This window comes from Berghia stephanieae, chromosome 11 (genome assembly GCF_034508935.2).
Source record: "Berghia stephanieae isolate SIO BIC M18660-M18661 chromosome 11, UCSD_Bste_1.3, whole genome shotgun sequence".
In the NCBI taxonomy this organism is placed as follows: domain Eukaryota; kingdom Metazoa; phylum Mollusca; class Gastropoda; order Nudibranchia; family Aeolidiidae; genus Berghia; species Berghia stephanieae.
Window position 1 is genome coordinate 10,173,805 of NC_088370.1, and position 25,340 is coordinate 10,199,144.

General features: G+C 37.0%; 1 protein-coding gene across 1 annotated transcript; it reads right to left on the reverse strand.

Moving 5' to 3' along the window:
- Positions 1–402: 402 nt before the first annotated feature.
- Positions 403–23,926, reverse strand: LOC144956934 (uncharacterized). Its single transcript, XM_078887767.1, has 5 exons — positions 23,700–23,926; positions 15,928–15,952; positions 14,507–14,595; positions 7,864–10,233; positions 403–4,030 (listed from the first exon to the last, which is right to left on the reverse strand). Exons 1-5 carry the CDS (start codon positions 23,715–23,717, stop codon positions 3,998–4,000), a joined length of 2,535 nt encoding a protein of 844 aa, XP_078743893.1. The 5' UTR covers positions 23,718–23,926; the 3' UTR covers positions 403–3,997.
- Between the last annotated feature and the right edge of the window lie 1,414 nt (positions 23,927–25,340).

The window sequence follows — 25,340 nt, forward strand, 5'->3', positions numbered from 1 at the left end:
CTCACAAGTGCAATATATCATAGAGCTTCATTAAAATTGAAGCCAATTAAGTTATCATGAACAATTTAATTCACAGGTGTGGCCTGAGAAGACATACAAATGACAAAAACTTTGAAAACCTAAATTTCCAAATTTATCAAAATATCTTAATTCTGGACCAAGCTACTAACAAAAGAATACACACTGACAATCATTCTCTACGGTTCTATCTATAATTTGCCCATACATCCCGAAGACAATCAGCACAACATCCTAACAAAATTTGTCAGATGATCCCTTCTATACCTCTGTGAAATGTTACCACACTATCACCGAACAGTCGAAAAATTATATATTCTTTAAAACAAAAAATTCTCTGACAAGGTCACTATGGAAACAAGAAAGTGATAATTGCAAAAAAAATTTTTTTAAAATGAAGAAGCTTTATTACCAACGGGTATGAAGTTATGAAGCCTTTCAGAATATAATCACGGTCCCATCTTCATTCAATTTCATTGTATAACAGAACTGAGCCGCCATGAGTGAAAGTTACTCAATGATATTAATCCTGCAAAGGCAGGTGCTCAGAAAAAAAAATCCTGCAACTACCAATAAGAGGAAAAAACAGAAGTGCGGTTAATTATTTAAACTACAGTGGTGATCCAGTTGCCGGTTTTTTTCATTTTCGAATTCCGGCCAGACCAAAAAAAAAACGGCGAGACCTCTTTTTCAAAAATAAAAATCCGGCCATGCCGGATTTTTCCGGCGAACTTTCACCCATGGAGCCGTCGATTCCTGTTTACAACTGCCTTTTATTACAGTAACATTGTTCTCAGAAAATGTCCTAATAGAAACTGCAACCTCATTGCAAAACAGTCAATCTAGACTAAGAACGAAAGTTCATATTCATAACATCTTGACTTCAAGGGAAAAAAAAAAATATGGACCAATCACAATCTTGCATGATGTCCACCCTTTGACAAGTCAAAATCACCACTTTTAAACAATATAAGATAGTTGTAAAGAGGCTTCCTCATCTCCCGCAAATGGTGAAACCACTATCACAAAGATGGAGCCAAAAATTCGTAGTTATACAAACTGTTCAGACTTAATCAGGTTCATATAATCATTTCAAGCATAGATAAAAAACGAGAAATGGACCAACAGTATCTAAAAATGTAATTTTAATGAACAGCTCGGTATTAAGTGATCTGTTTTTCTTTCTATATTTGACTTTGACCTTACCAAAAGTGGTATTGAAATTAATTTTGACCACAGATAACCAATAGCCATCATAAGAAATATACATTTTCCAAAATAATTTGTACCATTTAAATGTATGTTCGCTAAGTGGTGTTCCAACTATTTACCAACTTTGCTTGTAAAACAAAAACAAGAAAAATCAAGTGGCAACAGAAGATATTTAGCTTGTGATCATGGGGTTCCCAATTCGAGTAAATGACATATGATTCTTTTTCATCCAAACCACTAAAAACAAAAACTGCCAACTGTTTTGCACATTTGCTTTTTCCGACCCTGTCAATCATTGTATGCCTTTCCTGTTAGATGGTACACTTTTTGACATAAGAATTTATTCTATTTCTCTCATACTTATGAAGGTCTCTATAATTCTGCGCGATTTCCACCTTGTTCAACTTAACTTACAGTCCATGTAGCAGTAATTTGTTTAACATCATTGCTCACACAAAAACACGATTATTTCCAAAAGCATTTTACGAGGGTGCTGACTACAAGTTTTTATTTTAGAATTGTACATTTTCCCCAAAATTCTTACTCTTTTTGATATAAGAAATTAAACGCCTTTTCTTACACTGTGATTGGCAGGTCTGCCAAGAGGCCTAAAAGTAAAAGGGAGTAACACACCAAATTAACAAATTCAATTGTTTGTTTATATGATTTTGCTTTTTGACAAGGCTAGTGACACTTTTCGGTCATTTCAGAACCAGTAAAAAGGAAGATGATGGGGGAAAATTTGTAGATCTGAAGTTGAAAGCACCGCAGATAAAGCAAGACAAAGGGGACTGGTTCATATTATAGGGTACAAAGGATTCCGCAATAAATCGATACTTTGCCTATTTCAACATGACCTAATGGTGCCATCCAGGCACAAGCAAAGGATCCCCCTATGAACGAACACCCAAATGCTCGCAAAGAACATATATATACTCAAGACTGAAACAATACTAGTACATGGCAGAGAGGTGATTTATATTGAAAAATATACCATCTCTCAAAAAAATAAAAAAACAATCAACCTCAATCCAGAACAAAGAAAGAGAGCAACATGGAAAGGGAAACCAGATACAGGGGTTTAGAAGATGAAGAGTGACATCACTGCCCACCACGGCAGGCGAGAAGACCCGACCCAGATATTCAAAATTCTTTAAAATAAGAGAGAATGCTCTACTGCTACAGCACTGAAGCTGAGGAATCAATTCTATAGAGAGAAAAAAATAAAAATAAATACCAAGACAGTAAACTGCCATATTTGGATAATGTTCAGATAATCAAAGCGTACCTATCTATATTAATTTAATTCATTGTTCCTGTCTTTTAACAGTATATAAACAAGCAAAAACAAAAATTAAACATAAAAACAAAAAACTATAAAACAACTTAATGCTTTGCACACAGAAAAATCCACATTTCTATCCATTTGTGTAGCAGGTTCCTCATTCAAACAAGAAATGTCTCCAGTATACCAAAATAGACTTGATCACAAAGGTATTTATGTTATCCATCACAAAGGTCCCATGACCGGTGGTGTCTCTCCAGCTCCCATTTATGAAAGAAAGAAAAGATAAAAAAAGGAAATGTGACTTGAAAATCCTACTTTTATACTCCAAAATGGCCATACTACTAACATTCAAAAACACATCACGAATCATCCAGCAGATCGAAAGACAAAATAATGACAACTGTCCTGAAATAAACACAGGTATAAAAGGGTGGTAGGCTTCAGGATGAATGATAAAAAAAGAATTTGATTTGTTAAAGTTTATGTCTGATAGTTTCAATTTAATAAAAGCAGTTCATAAACTGTTCGTTTTGTTTTCTTTCCCCACCCCCAAATATATATTACAAATATAATCGTCGTCTCTTAACTTAAAACACTGTCCTTCGAAATATGGTACAACACACACGAAATTTTCATAACACAAAAAGAATGAATGTCTTTACATTAAGTGTACAAGTGTCTTCATTGTTAGGTATCACATTTCAAGAATTATCCACTGCACTTGCTGGGGGAGTCATAATTATAACAGTAGCAGTGGTAGTAGTGTTGGTAAATCTAACAAATCCCATGGTAGCAAAGCACACCGTAGCGAAAATTCAGCAGTTTAAATCAATCTTTTCTTTTCACTTATTATTAGTCACATGGTAAAAAGAAGGGGAGTATCTAACAGGTTGGTGGGTGGGTCGGTCACTTCATGATGGTTAGTATAGAGGAATGCTATGTATGGTGATGTTTCCCACGAATCAATTGTTTTGTCTTCTTCTTTTAGGTCTTTGCTGCACTTACATAGATATAATGCAATAAAGTGTATATATCTGACTATAAACAAAGTCATCCACAAAAAGGAAAGGGCAAAAAGTCTCCAATGACCAAAAACAGTGTTATCAAAGTTGTTGAAAAAAAATAATATTAGAAGCACTTTATGGTTACCGTGCCCATTTGTTTGCTGGTCATAATATTTGTCAAAATGATAATGAAATAGTGATAAAATTGAGTCACATTTTGCAGACATGAGGCGTTAACTACATCTAACTTTTCTTTAAAAAAGAACATTGAAACACAAGTCAATAGCTTCCAATAGTTGAACACTGAAAAATATTGGCTACACAATAAGAGGAGGGAAACAAAATCTCCACTTGGCTTGTTTGAAAAAAAAAAAAAAATAATGAGGAGAGCTTTGTGCAAAACTGTGTTGTCATTTTGACGCACATGAGCAGCTTCTACAAGTCCAAAATGCTGAATCCTGACTGGACAGATCATTTAATGCTGACGGAAACCTCCACGCCGATTTTCCTGAGGAAGACATTTAAAATATAGAATTTACACAAATGGACTAAAAACTCAAACACTGTGGGTATATGAGGACAGTCTGAAGATTATGAGAGTCAAACGTTGAAGCTCCTTGTTCAACACAACAGATTAATCATTTGATTAACACAAGTCCATTATGTCTTATTTATAGTTAGAGTGCAATAAATATTATTTTTTTAAAGTTATGCGTTCTTAGAAAAATAAAGTATTTAAAATGGCACAGTCAAGTAAATATAAGAATTTCACATAAGCCTCATAAGAAAGCAATGCTCTGGTTTCTTAATTTTGACCTAGTAAATTGCAACTATTTGAATTTAGCAATGGAAAGAATTAAAATGAATAAACCAAAATGAAATTCCCCTTCAGACCTGACTACTTGGAATACACAATAAATATTAAAAATTCTCAATAGTTTTCTTTTTATACCAACATAAAAGACAGAGGTCACTAAATCTAGCTTTACAATACAAATTGGCCCTGATGATAGGCAATTTGTCAAAAAAGAGAAGTGTATTGGTCCTTCGGCCAACTCAAACCAAATAAGTAATAACATAAAATAACATGGTTACATCACTAAATCTAGCTGTACAAATTGACCCTGATGATAGGCAATTTGTCAAAAAGGAGGAAGTGTATTGGTCCTTCAGTCAACTCAAACCAAATAAGTAATAACATAAAATAACATGGTTACATCACTAAATCTAGCTTTACAGGTTGGCCCTAATGATATTGGCAATTTGTCAAGAAGGAGGAAGTGTATTGGTCCTTCAGTCAACTCAAAACAAATTAGTAATAACGTACAATAACATAGTTACCGTAATGATTGGCCTTTATTTATAATTCATACAATTATTGTGTGAACGATCAAAGGGAGATAATCATTTAATATTGTCATCGATTTGGTGATAAATTATGTCCCCTTATTAGACCATATTCTGTCTTTTATGTTAATCATGTTTGCCTACCTACATATTGTCAGTACATTGCCCTTGTTTATAGTTGTGTGTGTGTGTGTGTGTGTGAGAGAGAGAGAGAGAGAGAGAGGAAGAGAGAGAGAGAGAGAGAGAGAGAGAGAGAGAGAGAGAGAGAGAGAGAGAGAGAGAGAGAGAGACTCCTTATTATGCCAGAAAACTATATGAACTGATTTAAAAGAAAAAAAAAAATTTAAAAAAAATGTAATGCAGATGTAATGATATTTTAATAAACGCATTTATAGTTTATAAGCTCGCAATCGCCAAAAGTACAATACAACATGGTACAGTTGTTTAGAGAAGAAAAAAAATCTGTACTAATGAAAAAGTTACCAAAATAATCGGGCACAGGTGTCAAAATATGACCCAAGACACAATGGTAATTTTTTCGAGGATTCACCACTTATGGACCTGGGCATTTTCATTTGTCTCAGAGGAAAATGTATAACACTGCAAAATCAGCGGAAAACTTCTTAGAAACTCTGAAAATCCCAGAATTAAGCCAAGATGATCATCACCAATTAATATAATGCAATATCCACTAAACGTGCTCAAGGCGTTTTAAATTTAAAGTGGTCTCTAGCCAACAGCACCACTTAACATGTAGGACGAGACATGATGTCTGTTATACAATAATACATTTTTATTCCGTGATAGACAATGCTCTTAACCACTTGGTTACTCATTTTACACCAGAGACTGTACGAGTAAAGAGCATTTTCCAATGAATATTACATTTTTATTCCGTTATAGTTATAGACAATGCTCTTTACCACCCGGCACTCATTTTACACCCGAGACTGTACGAGTAAAGAGCCTTTTCCAATGACTCAATTATGTGCCACTCGGGTGGGTCAAGACTCTGGACCTTCCTTACTTGAAGACAAGTTGGATATCATGAGACCCCATAGCCGCACCTCCCTCTTTCGACCAGCAACTCATTCAAGTAAGACCACCATTGACAATTTGTCTCGTGTCACTTTTGACATTTGGCACCAGTCTGTTTAGGCTGACGTGTTGCTTTTATTTTGTGTGATTATGAGACTGACGCGCTACCTACTGCGCTACCGAGGCGTTGACGTGTTGCCATTATTCAAAAGGCAGCTTAGCACAAGACATGATGGTGATTTTTTTCAACTGAGCTTTTATGTGTGACAATGCAAAATAATCAGAACAGCAGAAAATGTATAAGAAAGTCCCAAAATCCTGAAATTTTGCAGTAGAATCGTGAAAGATTATCATCATTGTTTTTTTTTTCTGTTTTTTTTTTTAACAGAAAAAAAAACCCAACTTTATAAAACAAAAATCTTAAGTCTCACCACTCACCATTATTTACATATTTAAAAAAAAAAAACAAAAAAAAGAAAAAAAAGAAATAGTACTAAAATTAAAAGTGTTCAATTATTGTTTGTTGCTTGATATCATAAGTATGAAATAAAATGACCCAGATCAAGTCATTTTAACTAAGTAAACATCCCCATATTATCAAGGAATAGATCTTTTTTTTTTAAGTTTGATTTGTTTTGTTGTTTTTAAGGGTTTTATGGCGCTTGCAACACATTAAGGTCATATAAGCGCCAGTAAAAAGGAAGAAAATGGGATAGTAAAAAGTTCTAGAATTACAATTAAAGCACAAAAGAAAAGGTAAGACAAAGGGGAATTGGTTCAAGTAGGGAACAGATGTAGATTCCAAGAGCACACCATCAAAGTACTTAGTTTGAGATCACCTAAAAGTCTCATCCAGACACAAGCACAGGTCCCAACTAAGAGGAACACACTCAAATGTTTATAAATCATATAATATAATATGTAAACTAAACATAATACAATTCATAACAGAGAGATGATTTACAAGGAAAAAAATATCATCTCCCAAAACTATAACTATACATTCGACTGTTTCCCTCTCAACCAATGACTCCGACCAAGGTCAGGACAAAACCAAGCAATCTCATTCCAAGACAAAGACAGAAAGCAATTGGAAAACAGATAAGAGGGGATAGAAGATACAGCAAGTACCTCCCTGCCCGCTATGGGAGGTAGGAACCCCACCCAGAAAGTTTGATTTTAATATGATTCCGGGAAAAGATAGTAATTGGCAGCTCTGAATCAAATGACGTTTGGGGTGGAGTTTAGAGTTAAATCAAATGGATACTTTTTTTTTTTTTAAACTGAAAGAGCTGAGAGATTGAAAGGATCTGTGCAAAACATAAATCATTGAAATGTATGTTACTGATTGGCTGGTCTGAGACCAAGAAAATTTGGTCAAAATTTCAAAATAATAAATTTTAGGCGGATTAGAATTGTACGCAAATCAGCACAAGTACAACCACAATATACTCTGAAAGCAGCTAATATGTTCAAAAGCATTATTGCACTTAAAAAACAATTCAGATAAAGCAACACATTTTTCTCTATCTTTGATTCCAGTCTCTTTTCTTAGCAATGATTTCATCAATTGTGATAGTAAGGTCAAAACCAAACAATAAATCGAATCTAAATAAAATTACATCACTACTGTTCTGATCTGATCATATTATTGGTCATCTTTCTTGGCTTTGTCTGGCATCTTTCTATACACACTTGTTCAGTTCTGTCGTCACAATACACAACAATTGGTTTATCGTAAATTTTGAAAAACAAACATTTTTAAAAATGTTTTCGACTACATAAAAACTCTTAGTTTACCAAAAGCAAATACATTTGGTAAAGGAGATAAAATGGTCTAATGTATTAATATTATGTCAGACATGACCGATGTCAATAATGATTTCGTACTTTGTTCTGGCACAGGCTCAAAACTAAAGCAAGTTTAATTCAAGAAAACCAAACTGATATACATACCCTATCATTGTTGCTTCCTGGACGACCACGGATTTCCCTGTCAAATCCACCTCTGGGACCACCGCGATCTCTGTTGTCGTTGCGATTGTCTCCTCGGCCACCATCATTATAACGGTTGTTGTGATGGTGATCTCTGTTGTCTCGGCCACCATCTCTATCACCTCCCCGATTGTTATAGTCATTGCGGTAATTGTGATGATGATCATTGTTGTTGCCACGGTGATTGTTGTAGTGATTATTGTCCCTATCTCCACCACGATGATGATGGTCTCTATCACCACGATCACGGTTACCACCACCACCACCACCATGGTAGTCACGATCACCAGCCTGACCTTGATGACCACCTCCGCCACTGCCACGAGTATCTCTGTGCATCGACAGTAGACGATCTTCTTCTTGGCGTTTTTCATAGTGTGAAAAGTCATCAAAAATGGAGGTGGTTGCCTTGAAGCTATGCATAATCCTTAACACCTGCTTGCCCTTTTCGGGTGGCACCTCCTGAGTGTCCCTAGAGTTGGTCACAGGTTTGTTCTCGTTGTTCTCCAAACGAATATGCCTTAGTTGGTTATTAGGTACGTCCTTCACGTAGACCCACTTGACTTCGATTTGACCTTTCCATTTATCCTGGTGCCAAATGCCAGTGCTTTTGTTGTAGTCCACAGGTGTCATCATTTGGGCCACTCCACAGAAATGACCACTACCGTTGACAGAGAAAATAAGGTACACAGGCCCTTTCCCTTCACGCTCACGAAAAGCTGCATCCAAACGACGGTTACCATGATCAGTGCTACACCAGACAGCATACTTGATAGATCGGTGAATATCGTCTTCGGAGTATGATTTGATGACAAAGTATCTAGCTGATTTGTGATTGAGAACAAACTCCTTAGGATTGTAGAAAGTGGAAGATTTTTCAGATGAAACACTATCTGCTACGGGAGCAGGAGCCTGAGAAGAGGATGATGAATCACCACTACTACCTCCATGAGTTCCATTCATGCTGGCACTAACATTTACCACTGCCCTGTTGGTGGAATCAGATACATTTCCTGAAGCGTTTGATGAGTAACCACTGGAATAAGCCGACGATGACGATGAATTATTTCCAACACCGCTGTTGGACATGTTACTATTGTTGCTATCCGCACTGCTGCTACCAATTGCGGTCACAACACTGCCTCCATCGTTAGAAGGGTTTGTACCACTGTTGTTGTTGTCATTAATGGCACTAGTGTTGTTACCATTATTATTATCAACGCCCGGGTTACCACCACCACCACTACTGTAACTGCTGCTGGAATTCATACCTGAATTGTTGTTGGCACCACTAGCACTACTACCTCCACCACTACTGTTGTTGGCATTGTTGCTGGAATTGGATACAGTCACACTTGCAGCAGTTGGCGGAGGCATCGCCTGTCTTTGGCCTATTAGAGGTTGTCTTGAATACCTTGCTGCAATGGATGATGGTGGCTGATTGGGTAGAGGTTGAGACATGGTCATGTTCACTGTCCTGGATGGGTTACCCCTGGTGTCCCATGTCCCTATATCCATGTTATGAGACTTACCAGGGTGAACCGGAGCACGAGGAATTGTTCTAGGGCGCATTTGGAGTTGAGGACGGGCTGGCTGACTAGCAATGGCAGCCCATGATGTCTTTTTCGAAGATGACTGACCAGAGCTTTGGTCACTCCCACCAGCATTGCTGCTGTTGTTGCCAACATTCATCGAAGACTGGCCACTAGACGAAGCAGCAGTTGCAGTCACAGGTGAAGGAGGCATCATGAAAGAGGGCTCGCCACTAAATCCTTCCGCCACAACATGTTGCAAATGATGCTGAGGTGGATGTTGTTGTTGCGGAGGCTGTTGTTGTTGCCTTTGACATTGCTGCGGTTGGTGTGGTGGCATTACATTGTCCTTCCTATAGGCCAAACGCATGTCTCTAATTCCATGTTCAACCTCAGCAACCACGGGCTCCTGAGAATTGACAGGAGCGGCTGTTGCTGTGGCAGTAGCAGTAGGTGGTGGACCTCCTCCATTCACCATGCCGTAAGAATCTGCAGGAATCAGTTCAGGTGGGTAATAAGCATCTTCCGCAGGATAACCACGTTGATCTTTTCGCACAGGCTGAGAGCTCCCCCAATAGTCACCAGAATAGTCCCAATTATTGAATGGAAATCCAAAACCGCTATACATATTGCTGTAGTCGTAACCCATTCCAAACATGGTGTCAGCACCACTGGACCAGGCACCCTCAGAGCCCCCCATACCCTGACTCATGAATGGATAGGACATGTTAGGTGGGTAGTAGTTGGGAAAGAACGAATCTGAGACAGCTGTTGACATTGGCCCTGCTCCATATCCACCCTGGAATATAAAAAAATAAACATATGAAACAACTCAAATATTATACTGAATGCAATGTTATGTTCAACAACAGTATTTATAAAACATAAAAAAGACAAAGGCAACAAAACAAATGTAATATATCACTCTCCTTGATTAAAAAAAAATAAATAAATAAAAAAGCAAAAATAAATACAATGGTCTTTTTTTGTTTAATCTTGATTTACTTTAGATACATTATTAAATTTAAATGCTCTTTTACTGTCGGCGACACAATGAATGACTCACAATCTCCTTCTGGATTGAAAAGAAATTAAACTAAAAAAAACTGAAGTAATGGCAACTGAAACCAAACTGGAATCTGTTAAACTAAACCCAATTACATTCAGCTTAGTGAAAAATATATCCAAAAAATGAAGAAAACAAAATTTAAGTGTTTTTTTAAATCAAAAAACTATCAATGAAATATCTCATTCCCAATACAAGAAAAACCTGTTGAATAAAACTAGGCTAAATAGATTATGATACCTGATTAGAAACATTTAAAAAATCAAGAAGCAAAAAACAAAATAGCGTGTTTGTATCCGGATCTGATTATTACCAAAGTAACTCGCTGCAGGAAGGAAATTAAGACCGGAGATTTCAACTAATTATAATAAAACTGTCAGTTTCGAATGTCTTCAGAATTTCAACTATTTCCAAATCAAGTTTTGTCTTGAATAAAAAATAACATCACTTACTCATCAATAAATACACGAAGCAAATCAGTACAAACAAGATTATAACTCATCCCTCTGTTATATTTAGATGGTATGAAGAAAGAACCAATTGAGCATGTTTTGTTTTTAAAATTTAAAAAAATAAATTAAAAGTTGAAAAAGAATGGATAAGCAATCTTCATTATATACTATTATATGCATTATTATGTTCAATTACATCATTTTTGTTCTGTCACCTCATGGAACACTTACCCTAATTTACATTTTAAAAATAATTCCAAATTCTCATCTTTAAATGTCATTGATCATAAGATAAAGAAAGAGTAAATGTTTTTGTCTTTGTTTTTAAGGGTTTTACAGCGCTTGCAACACATTTAGGTCATATCAGCGCCAGTAAAAAGGAAGAATATGGGATAGTAAAACGTTCTAGAATTACGCTTAAAGCACCCAAGAAAAGGTAAGACAAAGAGGAATTGGTTCAAATAGAAAACATATGTAGATTCCAAGAGCATACTATCAAAGTACTTACAGATCACCTAAAAGTCTCACCCAGACACCAGCACATGATCCCTCCAAGAGGAAATACACTCAAATGTTAACAAATCATATATTACAAAAAAACAATGTATAACAGATGATTTACAAGGAAAAATGTATCATCTCCTAAAACTATAACTATACATTCGACTGTTTCCCTCCCAGCCAAGGACTCCGGCCAGGGTCAGGACTAAACTTAGCAATCTCATTCCAAGGCAATTTGGAAAACAGATATAGGAGGATAGAAGACACAGTAAGTGCCTCCCTGCCCACTATGGGAGGTCAGGAACCCCACCTAGAATGTTTTTGTTATTAATATATATTGCATGCCATGTATAATGTGATCCTCCTGGTTGGGACAGGCGCTATATAAATTACATTAACATTATCATCATCATCATTATAACTAGTAAACCAGAATATAAACTCAAAACTTTTGGTAACAGAACAATCTTAGCTTAATCAAAATACAAGAAAAAATCAGTCCTGATAATCGATAATCAAATCAAGACGGGTTGAGATTTTTGTGATCAGTTTTTTCTTGTATTTTTCGTTCTGCTGCGTCTGTCATTGTTTTATAAACACCTTTTCAGATTTTCAACTTATTCCAGTGCCAGCTCCCTAAGTTGTCAGTTTGATAAGCTCAATCAGCTGACATTTGGAATTTCTTGCCAGTTGAAGTTTAGCTTGCAAGGGGCTCGGCTAGGATATATGTACTAGGCCTTTACACAGCAAGTGCTGTGAAATAACAAACATTTTTTTTCTTCTTTTTTTGGATGTACCTTGAAAACCCAGGGTTTTTTTTGGGGAATTTCTTTTGTACTTCAATTTATGGGTGAATTAAAATTTTAAAAAATGATTGTGATATAATGATTCCACCTATAACTATGAAATTTTCAGGAATGTTGGAACAAACTTTATTAAAAAATATATGATAGTGGAAAAACAAAAAAAAACAAACATACGCAGAAAGTACGACCTTATTGAATATCATTGAAGTCAAAGTCAAAAGTGGTTTATCCTTGAAAAATAAAAAAGCCCTCTAAAATTGAATTCAGAATACAAAAGAACTTGTAATATGATGAACAGCATTGATGTCATATGAAGGATAATGAAGAAAAACATTGCTTCACAGCAAATTTGAAGCATTTTAAAATTAGAAAAAGAATTCTTAATATCACTAGATGTATCTGTGCATATACGTCTCACTGGCAATAGTATGGAAAATAATGTCTGGGCAAATTAAATTTTTGGAAAAAATTAATAACAGTCCCGCTTTTTAAGTCAGTTTTGTGAGTATTCCCATTCTTTGATTAAATTGAAAAGTCCATCATTTTGAACAAAATTGTCAATTTTAAGGGTGTTCCAGGGAAGAACATATGTCACTCCCACTGCCACACCCACCACAATGTCTTGTGACGAACAAACTACAGTGGTGATCGTCTAAATGCCCACTGGCTAAGTGCCCATTTTGCCTAAACGCCCGCTAATTTGGTGAAATGGAATAATTTCTCTTAAGAATGTAACTCTAAATGCCTGCTTTTCAAATTGGAAATCGCTTACGTGCCAGCTCTAAACAAAAATTGCAAAATAAGGAAAAGACAGAAAGAAAATAATAAATAAATAAAATGTAAGAAAAAAAAATAATAATAAAGAGAGAATTTTCCGGTACCATTTACAACTGCCACAATAAAGGATGCCTAGCAGACAATTTGTACCATTTGAAAAGGAAATTTTAAACATGGTCCACTTTGAGGAATAAATAAACCAATACATGGAGCGCAGTAGTAAATATGAATTGATTGACATAGTGATATGATCATTTATGTACGTATTTATCACGCTCATGATCAACTTCGTCTAAATGCCTGTCTTTTCTGCTTCCCAACCACCAGGTATTTAAGCGATCACCACTGTATCACTACCATCATCAATCTCATCCTAATCACTACTAACATCAATCTCTTCCTTGCTACTACTCATATCAAGTTGTTGATCAAAAACAGACTAGGACTTTTCTGATCCAGAGTCAGATCAGCTTTGTGATCAATCCCATTTTGTCGGTAAAAATCGGCCAAACCCAAATGAAACTGGAATGTGAACAATCTTCAAAGACACACAAGAGGCACGGGAGTTATCATTCTTGAGCCTTGGATCAAAGGAATATTACTGTGTATAGTTTTGAGGACCAACTGCATTCGGAGACTTGCTGGAGTCACTGTTGGTATTTCAGGGCACATCGGCACCTTGGAACGCTGTTGGTATACGCAGCACAAAAGCATCAACGACTTAAATCGACATTAATACATTAAACCCATTAAGATGTATCAAAGCTCATTTGTTCAATGGGCAGTCTATGTAAATATTGTACCATATGAAGGGGGGGGGGGGTTGGGGAGAATAACTCAGTTGGTAGAGCACTCACTTCACAGACAATGGAAGTTGAGATTATTATTTTATTTGGACCTCCTCCCCTGCGATGAATGGGTAGCTGAGTCTGTTAGATCTGGTGGAGAGTACTTTGCGATGGACTAGCGTCCTATCTAAAGGATTGCAAGCAGTTGCTATTGTCCATTTCACACTATAAATACCGGAAAAACAACTCTGGTTCTGAAGAACTACATTTGTACCATATCATCACCTTATGTCTGTGTGTAAGTGTAATACCTTTTGCCTAGTTTTAAATAATCTCATTTGATTATCTGGCTTTCAATTTAAAGCTCCTTGAACTCTCTGATGAAATAATGCAATAGAAACATGTTTTGTATATTATATATAATATGCTTATTAATGTTAGCAATTTCCTTCAATAAAAAAGTGAAGCATATCTTCTAAGTAATAAAAACAAAAGATATCCTTTGGTAAAAAAAAAAAAAAAAAAAGAGGTGGAGGGGGGCAGAAGGGTGGTCTGTCTGTAAGCTCAAATTTGCGATCAACCACGTACCAACTTTTAGAGCTTTAGAAGGTTACAAAAAATCAGTTAAAAAGTTATAGAATAAAAACTGGCGAGCCCAAATGAAAAGGTGTCATAAACTCACATCAGATGCTTGTTCACTCCAAGCCCTCATGGTGTGAGGAGGCTGTTGAAGATACGCCTCTTCTTCCTTGATCCCACTTCCATTGGACACTAGAAGGGGAAAAAAATTAAATAAATTAATACTAGTAGCATTGATATTGAGGTGTAAAATACAAAAAAAAAAAAAGAAAAAAAAAAGAGATAGAGAGAGGGAGAAGAGAGAGAGAGAGAGAGAGAGAGAGAGAGAAAGAAGAGAAGAGAGAGAGAGAAAGAAAGAAAAAAAGAGAGAGAGAAAAGAAGAGAGAAAGAAAGAAAGAAAAGAGAGAGAGAGAAAGAAAGAAAGAGAGAGAGAGAAAGAAAGAGAGAGAGAAAGAAAGAGAGAGAGAGAGAGAGAGAGAGAGAGAGAGAGAAAGAGAGAGAGAGAGAGAAGAGAGAAAGATAGAGAGATATAACGGTTGTTGTGACATAATTTAAAAGTGCATTCATAAGTATAAATTAAGAGTAATAGCTAGGCACACGAAAGACTAAAGAGTCCTGGTCTAAAAATACGAACGCCTATTTTTGGGACAGTGAGCCACAGTGAATGGTTTTTACTTTGTACAAGGATTGTGGACACCGGAATCCAGTCACACCAGTCTTCAGCAAAACATCTCATTCCAGTTCACTTGCAGCTCTGTGCAGTATAATACAGCCTTCTTCTTTAACGTCCTCTGATATACAACCTGTAGACAACTTCCTATTTGTGCGGCTATGTGGTCTTGTGGCGTGACAGTCGATTTCGGATCGTAAGGTCCTGGGTTCGAGTCTCGGCAGCGCATAGTTGAGTCCTTGAAAAAGACTCTTTACTCACATTCTCTCACCTTACTCATGTTGTGTAAAATGGGTACCTGGCCATCAACAGCATTGTCACTGTCAGAAAAAAAAATTGGAATATCGCCTAACAGTCACAGGCGTCATGTCCCGGTATCCTCAATCCTTCATGTTAAGTGTTGCTGTTGGCCAGGGACCCCTTGTAAAGCGCTTCGAGCAAGTTTAGTGGATATTGCTCTATAAAAAAGCTCAATATTAATTTTTTTCTACATTACCTCAATGAGTGAACAGACTTTCAGAAAGATAAGAAACAATTCACGTCTCTGTTCACAGTCACTCACTGTAGGGGTATAATGAATGAGTAATTGCCTGGTAACAACCATGTCTCTATTGAAATTGAAATAACACTGTAATGGTGCACTACACCTGAAGTGCTGCTGTTGGCATGTGACTCATTGTAAAAAGATTTGAATTAAGCATAATTAGATGGTACTGCTCCATATATGGAATGTAAGCGTTTTTTCCCCCCCTTTGACTGATAAGCAATGCACACAAATAAATAAAAATAGAATTTTAAAAAAAAATAATAAAAGATGGAAAGTGAAGGAACCAAAAAGCACATTTTAAACTCACCATGAGATGGCTGTCCTCTTGGCCTCTGAATGTAGAGATTTGAAAAGATATATTAATAAATAAAACAAAACAACAAATTATTATACAACTACAATCATGAATCATATCGATGCTATGCACCTGTGGTGATTCATTGAATATATATTACTTGTACAAAATATAGAGGCCTACATCATAATTCATTTAACAGATATACAGGGTGTCCATAATGTCCATCCCTGATTTCAAAGACTCATTATTCTAAAACCATTACATTATAGAAAACTGCATCAGGTTTTCGCCATCCATATAAATCAGGGGAAGACTTTATGAACAACACCCTGTTATTATCTTTTTCTTTCTTTTTTTTTTTAATTTCAAAATTGTAAATGAGTAAATGTCAACTAGCTGTGAGTCATAAGATTTTCAAAAACATTTTCTTTTAAAAGGAAAAAAGGAGATACTTCCAACTCTTAAACAGCAGATCTAGATTTATTTTTTATTTACATTAATTTATATTTTACTAAATATCAGAGTCAGGGTTCTGATAATTTGATTGCAAGAGCACCTGCTTCCCACACAAAGGGACAGAGTTTGATCCTGGGTGAAGTGGAGTTATTTTTCTGACTCATTGTTGCCCGGACATTGAGGGTAACTCAGTCGGTTAGTTGGGGGGGGAATATTCTGCAATAGACTAACACCATATCCAAAGGGTGTTTTAAAATTTATTATTGTCCGTTTAACCAACTAGGATAAACTCACACTTAGTGGACCTTCTGGCATTGATGCACTGACTACTACAACTATATTTCTGAACATAAAAACACTTCAGACGGTTTAGTCAGAAAAATAACCAGAGGAATTTCAGACACCACTAGGAGGAATTTTAAAGTTGAAAGAGGAATTTCTGCACACAACAAAAGGGAATTGGGATGGTATTTGGTTTGTTTTGTTTTTAAGGGTTTTACGGTGCTTGCAACACATTAAGGTCATATCAGCGCCAGTAAAAAGGAAGAAAATGGGATAGTAAAAAGTTTGAGAATTACAATTAAAACACAAAAGAAAAGGTAGACAAAGGGGAATTGGTTCAAATAGGGAACAGATGTAGATTCCAAAAGCACACCGTCAAAGTACTTAGTTTGAGATCACCTCAAAGTCTCATCCAGACACAAGCACAGGTCCCAACTAAGAGGAATACACTCAAATGTTTACTAATCATATAATAAACTAAACATAAAACAATGCATAACAGAGAGATGATTTACAAGGAAAAAAATATCATCTCCCAAAACTATAACTAGACATTCGACTGTTTCCCTCCCAGCCAAGGAACTCCGGCAAGGGTCAGGACAAAACTAAGTAATCTCATTCCAAGACAATGACAGGAAACAATTGAAAAACGGGTATGGGGGGATAGAAGACACAGCATGTACCTCCCTGCCCAGTATGGGAGGTCAGGATCCCCACCCAGGATGGTATTTGGGATTGTTTACATATTGTATAGTTCTAAATAGATAACTAACTAGAACTATATTATATATGTAAACACAATGCCAAATACAATCTCAAGGTTTCCTTATTTCAAATGAAGTAAAGCTCCAAAACCTAGATGGTAGTGATTGTAGCATTGGTGGTAGTGAGGATGAAGTGGTGTTGGTGGGTATAGTAGTAGTGTTAGTGGTGATGACGATGTGGTGGTGGTTGTTGTAACAGCAGTGGTAGAGAAAATGATGGTTGTAGTAGTGATGATGATGTGGTGGTTGCAGTAGTGTTACTTATGATGAAGTGCTAGTATTGGTTGTAGTTGTAGTAGTAGTAGTGTTAGTGATGATGAGGTGGTGGTTGTAGTAGTAGTGTTGTGATGATGATGTGGTGGTGGTTGTAGTAGTAGTAGTCTAGTAGTGGTAGTGATGATGGTGGTGGCTGCTGTTGTAATGGGTAGTGATGATGTGTTGTTGGATGTAGTGGTAGTGATGATGATGTGGTGGTGGTTGTAGTAATAGTGGTAGTGACGATGATGATGTGGTGGTGGTTGTAGTAATATTGGTAGTGACGATGATGATGTGGTGGTGGTTGTAGTAATAGTGGTAGTGACGATGATGATGTGGTGGTGGTTGTAGTAATAGTGGTAGTGACGATAATGATGTGTTGGTGGTTGTAGTAATAGTGGTAGTGACGATGTGGTTGTGGTTATTAGCAATGTTAGTGATGTTGATGTGGTGGTGGTTGTAGTAGTAATAGGAGTAGTAGTGATGTTGTGGTGATGGTGGTTGTAGTAGTAGTGATGATGTTGTTGTGGTGGTTGTAGTGGTAATGATGTGGTGGTTGTAGTAGTAGTAGCGGTAGAGATTATTGGTGTAGTAGTAGAAGAGATGATGGGGGGTGGTGGATGTAATAGTGGGAATAATGATGAGGTGGTAGTGGTGGTTATAGTAACAATGGTAGTGATGATGCTGTGGTGGTGAGGGGGGGGGGGGGGGGGGGGGGGGGGGGTTTGACAGAAGTTGCTCGTAACCCGGAATTTTTTGCTCCAGACCAGATTTTTCTCCAGTGAAACAGCAGTTTTGGCAACACTGTATAGGGTAACTTCCTAACCCTCTACTGATTTATTGATATTCTATTAACATCATTGTGCATTGCGAACATCTTCACATTTGCTGTGATTATTGCCTGACATGTCTGCCAATAAAGAAAAACCGTTATTGGCAGATAGCCTCTCTGGCAATAATGCTGGACGATTAAACACAGTTACTTTTTTGAGACTCCGCTCTTTTAAACATTTATATCTAAATTCTTTCATAATGCACATAGAATATAGAATAAATAAGTTAATAGTTTTATCAATAAAAGCATAAAATTAACCAACGATGAATCAGTAAATGTATAATAGGTTACTATATACACAATATGCGTTGACATTCATGTGGGTGTCATGGCCAATGGTTAGGTCGTCTGCCTTAGATAGAATGTCAGAATCGACGCTGTGGGTTCGACCTCTGGTTCTGCCTTTTTTTTTATTTTTGATTATCTTGTTTCTGCAGAGCGTTGCAAATGATAAATGTCCATCACTACCACCCCCTTTTTTCTTTTAAAATTAAATCTTTTTCTCTCTCGTTTTGGTCCCTTTCTTTAGAATTCCAAATTGTCATATTCGTCCCCATTCCGATCTCAAAAAGTATATATAATAAAAGAATAAATAATTAAAAAGCAAACAAACAAAAAAATTCAGAGGGCGATCAAATGATTAGATAGAAAAGTCACACAGGTGTATACTAATAATCTTTTTTCTTTATTGGCAGACATGTCTGGCAATACCCACAGCCTTTCTTCACATTCTCGAAAGTGAATAAATGTTAAAGTTAACGGGAGGAGATTTTTAAAAAAAGCATATGTGTATAATCACCCAGTAAACATTTGGTAGCTATTGACTATTGGCAAACATTTGGGAATAGGCATTCTGGTCCGGCCGATAAATAATCTAGCTATATGATACTAATAGTTAGTCTGAACTGAAGTATACTATTATTATGGATTTATGATGGGACCAAAATCGCTGTGATTATCCCCAGACACCTGTCTGGGGATAATAAAAATTCGTTATCCCCTTTAAACTGACCTGTTCTCAATGTTCATGTGTAAAACAGCCTAGGAAATCTACTCACACACGTATGCTACACCCCTGTTTCCTTTATACTTCAATCACTCAACAGTGCAGCGCTACATTTGTCATATTTACACCCCTTGTCTGTTTTGCTGACGATGGATTTGAGCCCCAATGGTACATTGATTCTACTTTTTCCATCCAATATCTTCCATTTTTCACCATTTCGTTTGTATTTTTACATCGTCAGATAATACAATTACAATTGGAAGTACTACTACGTAGCATTTTAAAAAAGTTATTGTAGTAGTAGTAGTAGTAGTACTAAGAGGAGGAGGAGGTTAATTGGCAGCATGCGGCGTTTGTGGGATTTAAACAATAATTTTGGACTCATAATCTAGAAACAAAACCGAGCCACAAAATACAAAAATCTGGTGCGAAACGGAAAATGGATTTATAACAGCCATCGGAAACTTCGTAACGTTTTACGCTCTACCTATCTACGCTGCAGCTACCATCTCGGCAAGTGGGTGGTAGCGTAATACGCTTCACCTACTACCGTTTCTTTCCCACAACGTCACGCGCGATGTTTACCATCCCGTGGTCACCGTCGCGTAGCACGCTGTGTCTACCAGCGGCCTAAAAAATAATTCCCGGTCACCCCCAAAATTGTGGCCAGAATGAGCAAATTATAGGAACAAGAGATGATCAATAAAGTTAACAGGTAGGTAGGTAGTGAAAATTTAAATGGTTGGTGGGCTATGAACAGATTTGATGATAACCAACTTTCTTCCTGGTTGAAAATAAAAAGTCGAATTGCCAGTTTGACGTTTTCAGATCAAAGTAACAAAAGAAATTTCATTGATCCATTTGCTTTAAAATAATTTTTTAAAAAGAGCTGGATTTGACATTTGATCACTATTTACTTTCATCTTGTGTTAAAATATCACTTGATATATTAACTGTTTTGGGACACAACCACTAGTATTTTTTCCAGAATACTTGGTATTTTTCACGCCTAGTTTGGCATTTTGCAAAAAATCTTTCTGCCCACTTGCTACATGCGTCTGGGGATAACCAATTTTCGTTATCCCCAAAATTTTCATTTTCCCCAGACAGGCGTCTGGGAATAATGACAGCCGGACCAAAATATACCCCCCCCCCTCTTTGTCCCCTACCCTCCTACTCCTTGTTCACTGGCAATGATTTAATCACAGCAACTGGCATAAAAATGACGATGTCCTCCTCTGTTCTCAGCTCTGATTCTGATTGTGAATACCAAGGCTCTGTGTGACACGGTTTGGTGACTGTGTGCGTGTGTGTGAATTATGAATTATAATTGGCTTCCCATACTCATACATTCGTAATCGCAACCTGACACTGACACTGCGATATGACAATCACTCGAGAAATCGGGAGTTGGTGGAAACGGATTTGAAATGAAACTGAAACTGACGATAATTAAGGATTATAATTATAATGCAATGATGACATCAACAACACCACCTAGTCTAGAGAGATTAGATAGAGAGCCTCGCCTTTGGCCTACCAACCTCCGCTGCACGTCCAACTCGCCTTGAGCATGCATTCACGTAAAATATAAAGATTTTTTTTAAAAACCTACCTCTGTTTCAAAAACTAGCATCTTTCAACTTTCTAAGAAACATTTTGATTTTTCAGAACTTTAGTTCGTTAAAAAATACCGGCCAATCTGACCCGTTGAGTCGAATGAAAACGAAATTTTGTTGTTTACACGGTTCAAAGGAAATGTCGTAAATAAGCTTTCATGGACTTCCTGTGTTGTTTTTACAGTGTCACGTGACCTTTTTGAGAAATTTGTCGTCTGCTACAAATAATTAGACCGGCAGGGGGTAGATATTTTCGTTGGCGAAGAGAAAAAGTGAGTATTATTTCTTGGACTTGTAGAGAGGCCTGGGGTCCACCAGCAGTCAAGTTGATTGAATAAAAGAAAAAAAGGCCTTTTTTATCCGCCGCCACCACCACCGTGAGAGTGGGGGGGGGGGGGTGTGGGGGGTGCATGCCGACGAGAGGGAGACGTGTCGATTGGTGACCTTGGTGACGTAGACATCTCAAGGATGCTGGCAGTTGCAGTTGCAGGTGTTCTTAACCCCTTAACAGCGAAGCTAATTTTTTGCTTTTAGATAGTAGTTTGCTTTTATCTTTATTATTGTTAACGGGGAATACAGCGTTTCCACCAAGAGAGTAGTCAGACTATCGCAACTCGGACTTCAATTGTCTATAATAGTTTTGCCGTTACTTGTCTTTTGATGATAGAAGATTTGGGGTTAGGTCAAAGGTCGAATTTCACCGCTAAAAGGTTGCATTGCTACTGGGTTTGCTCCCCCCCCTCCTCCTTTTTTTCTTTTTTTTTTTCAACTTAGTATTGTTGATTGCTATTTCCTTTTTTTATGATTAGCAAGTGCCGTAGGAGTCTCACAGGATGCAGGAGTACTGCAATTAACCCTTTGCCCGTGACATTGATTTTTTTGTTTTCAAATAATAGTCGTCATTTATATTATTTTTTAACGCAGAAAAAAAACGTTTCCACCATAAGAGCAGTAAGAATATTGATAAAAAGCGCTTTGAGCACGTTGGGTGGATATTGCCCTATATAAAAGCTCAAGTTTTTAAATTGTAATTTGTTCTTTGTCTTTTGATGAAAACGGTAAGATTTTATTTTTGGTCCAAGTAAGATTAATATTCGCCTTTAAAAGGTTAAGTTGTTTTGTTTTTTTTTCAAATGCCTAGTGAGAGAGAAAAAACAAAACAATCATACATGTATCTGCAAACAGCAGAACGTTTTCATTTTACAATGAGATGGGAAGGGGAAGGGATAACACTATGACAAGAGAGGGGAGAGAGAGAGAGAGAGAGAGAGAGAGAGAGAGAGAGAGAGAGAGAGAGAGAGAGAGAGAGGGATGGGGGGGGGGGGGGGGGGGGGGGGGGGGATAGTAAGGGGGAATGGGAAAAGATGAAAGAAACAATGGGTTGCCTGATGACGTAGATCAAAGGATTGTTACAGCGGTGTTCACGGTGCGTACTTCGTGAAATTTTAACCTTTTACAGTGACACTGATTTTTTTCTCCAGATTGCTTATGCAGAATAGATCGTTTCCACCAAGAGAGCAGTAGTAAGAGTATATTTCGACTCGGGCTTCAATTAAACTATACATCGCAAAGCTTGTCTTTTAATGATAACATTAAGACTAAGATCTGGAGTTTGGGGAGTGTAAGATGGAATCTCGCCATTAATGGTTAAAATTGTTTTGATTTTTTTTAAAATAACACACACACACACACGAGCCCGCGCGGTCACGACAGCGAGGACCATCTATTGCTTGTGTTGCAACGGTAAACCAGTTTACGTGTACGTAGATCCTGAGGCTAGATGCCCCTTTACCGTGTACGTAGGCACTCCCGAAAAAAAAAAAAAAGAAAGAGACACACACACACACACACACACAGAGAGTCTCGCATCCGCTACGAACTAATTTTGCGCACCAATTTTTACTGCACTATGCACCAAATTGCATACCTATCTAGGGACACTTTTTTCCGTATCTTTTTCTCAATAAACTTTTTAAAAAACCTTTGTTTTGCGCGGCAGGCGGCAGGGCACTTGGCACTAGGGGCACCAACCATTGGACAGACGAAAAAAAAAGACGATTTCGCGAGGAATGAATCATAAAAATATTTAGGATATAATTTCAAACACAACTTTTGAAATTCATCAAGGATTGTCTAGTACCGAATGTTTTTTGATAGAAAACAAATGTAGCTTCAAATCTAAACTGCTTTTGACGGTAAGCGGTAAGTTTTTATTTATTTTTCTGTCCAAACGAATGATTTGTCCTGGTTATAGAAGCTAAGTATTGGTAACACCGGCTCAGCTCTCTAGAATAAAGAGAATTCTTCTTGGAAGACTGTGGTGGTCCGTGGTCAACAAGCCACAATCTGTTCCCGAGTTGATTCTACCAAATTGTGGTATAAAACATGATCAAAAAATGACAAAGATCATTATCTTTAACACAAGTCAGTTGTAGGCTGTGATGTTGTTGGGCTGGACAAAAGTAGGGACTTTCAGTCTCGACGTCGATCATCTTGGAAGTTAGGAAAGGAAAAGAAAAAGAGAAAGACACGTTCTCTCGTTGTGACACACTTAATCACATTACCTGATCATTGGCTGACATCCCAAAGAATTAACAGAGACACACACGCTAAAAAGTGTTCTTTCACAGTCTTTTGGTAACAAATTATCAAGGAAAACAATCCCGATTATTGTGGTTTTGTTTACAACACTTTACAGAATCCAAAATGAATAATAAAAAAAAACTCGCGCACAACCCGACACAAGTCAGCCCTTACTCAAACAGGAAATTCCCTTCCTCAATTCGTCAATGGCGTCGACTACGCATGTGTAGCTCTGTATGCCTCGATTCCACAATGGTGTCACGTGGCTAGGAGACTTCATTGGTATTGGTATTGTTGTCAATGTACACAAATCCCAAGGAAAAAAAATTTATAACCCAGCTTGCATAACAATAAATTTATTCACAGAAGATTATAAAAAAAATATTACGATATCACTGTGGTGCCGATACCATAGTCTCAAATTGTTGACATCTTAATTTATATCTTTGCCGATGAGCATTCCCTACTTCAAACATTACACCGGCATAATAAACCCGTTCTATTATGGGGTGTCGTCGACGTGAACTTTTGGTAGGTCTGATAACCCAAATTTTTATAGGCATTTTATTATAATGGGAATACTCTCAAACAAACGCATCATATTTTCCATTACAACAATGTTTGGACGAAAAAATAGTATTTCCGTCTTTTCTTCTTGAAAATCATCATCATCATCGTCCTCGTCGTCGTCATCGTCTTCCCCGTTTTCTCGTCACCAGATAATAATATTGCATCGGGTTTCGGGCTCAAAAACAATTATGCCAAAAAATTGTCCATTACAACAATGATAAATTAGGCCCATGATAATAATTGTGCTCGGATGTCAGGCCTGCATATATATGTACCTCCACGTCGATTAAAATGATATTTTCCATTACTTATGCAATAGACAATATAATTATAATAATCAAGTTATTTATTTAGTCATAATCGGATTTTAGCCCTTTAAAAAAAAAATAATAAAATTGCAAGTCTCAAATTGAACTCAATTGGGCTTTAATTTGGCATTGTTGGAATGAAGATAAAGATAAAGGGAGTAAATCTGACTCATGAATGAACAACACAAAACAAACGACGTTTCGGCCTTTTTTCAAGTAAACACAGAATATATATATATATACGTCTATATATATATTAGATTGCTATAATAATATAGGCGAAAATTTGTAAATGTGTGTTTGTGTGATGGGGGGGGGGGGGAGGGGGGGGAGGGGTTATTGAAGAATACCAGACAGCAATAGTGTTATTAGTGGTCCCCTACCTTCGCTGTTAAGAAACGTCGTTTGTTTTGTGTTGTTCATTCATGAGTCAGATTTACTCCCTTTATCTTTATTTCCATTTTATTGACTCATTTAGGCACCTCTATTCTCCATTTATTTGGAATGAAGAACATTTGGCGTTTGATTGGGGTACCTTCCCATTACGTCAATGAAACATTGCAGTTTAGGTTGTCAGACGTTTTTGTAAGTTACACGTAGTAATTTTGCAATTAATTTTTTTCCTTCATGAAGATAGGTCATCATCATCATCATCTTCTTCTTCATGATCATGGGGGGGCAGCTTGGCTCAGCAGTACGGTTTTTGCTTCTTACCCGAAGGTACCGAGTTCGATCACCTGCCGC

What these genes read in the sequence shown, in the direction of transcription:
- LOC144956934 (XM_078887767.1), bottom strand. An exon ending in AAGAGGACAGCCATCTCATG is followed by an intron (nt 14,596 to 15,927) that starts GTGAGTTTAAAA and finishes TTCCCCTTCTAG; the next exon opens with TGTCCAATGGAAGTGGGATC. An exon ending in GGAGTGAACAAGCATCTGAT is followed by an intron (nt 10,234 to 14,506) that starts GTGAGTTTATGA and finishes TTTATATTCCAG; the next exon opens with GGTGGATATGGAGCAGGGCC.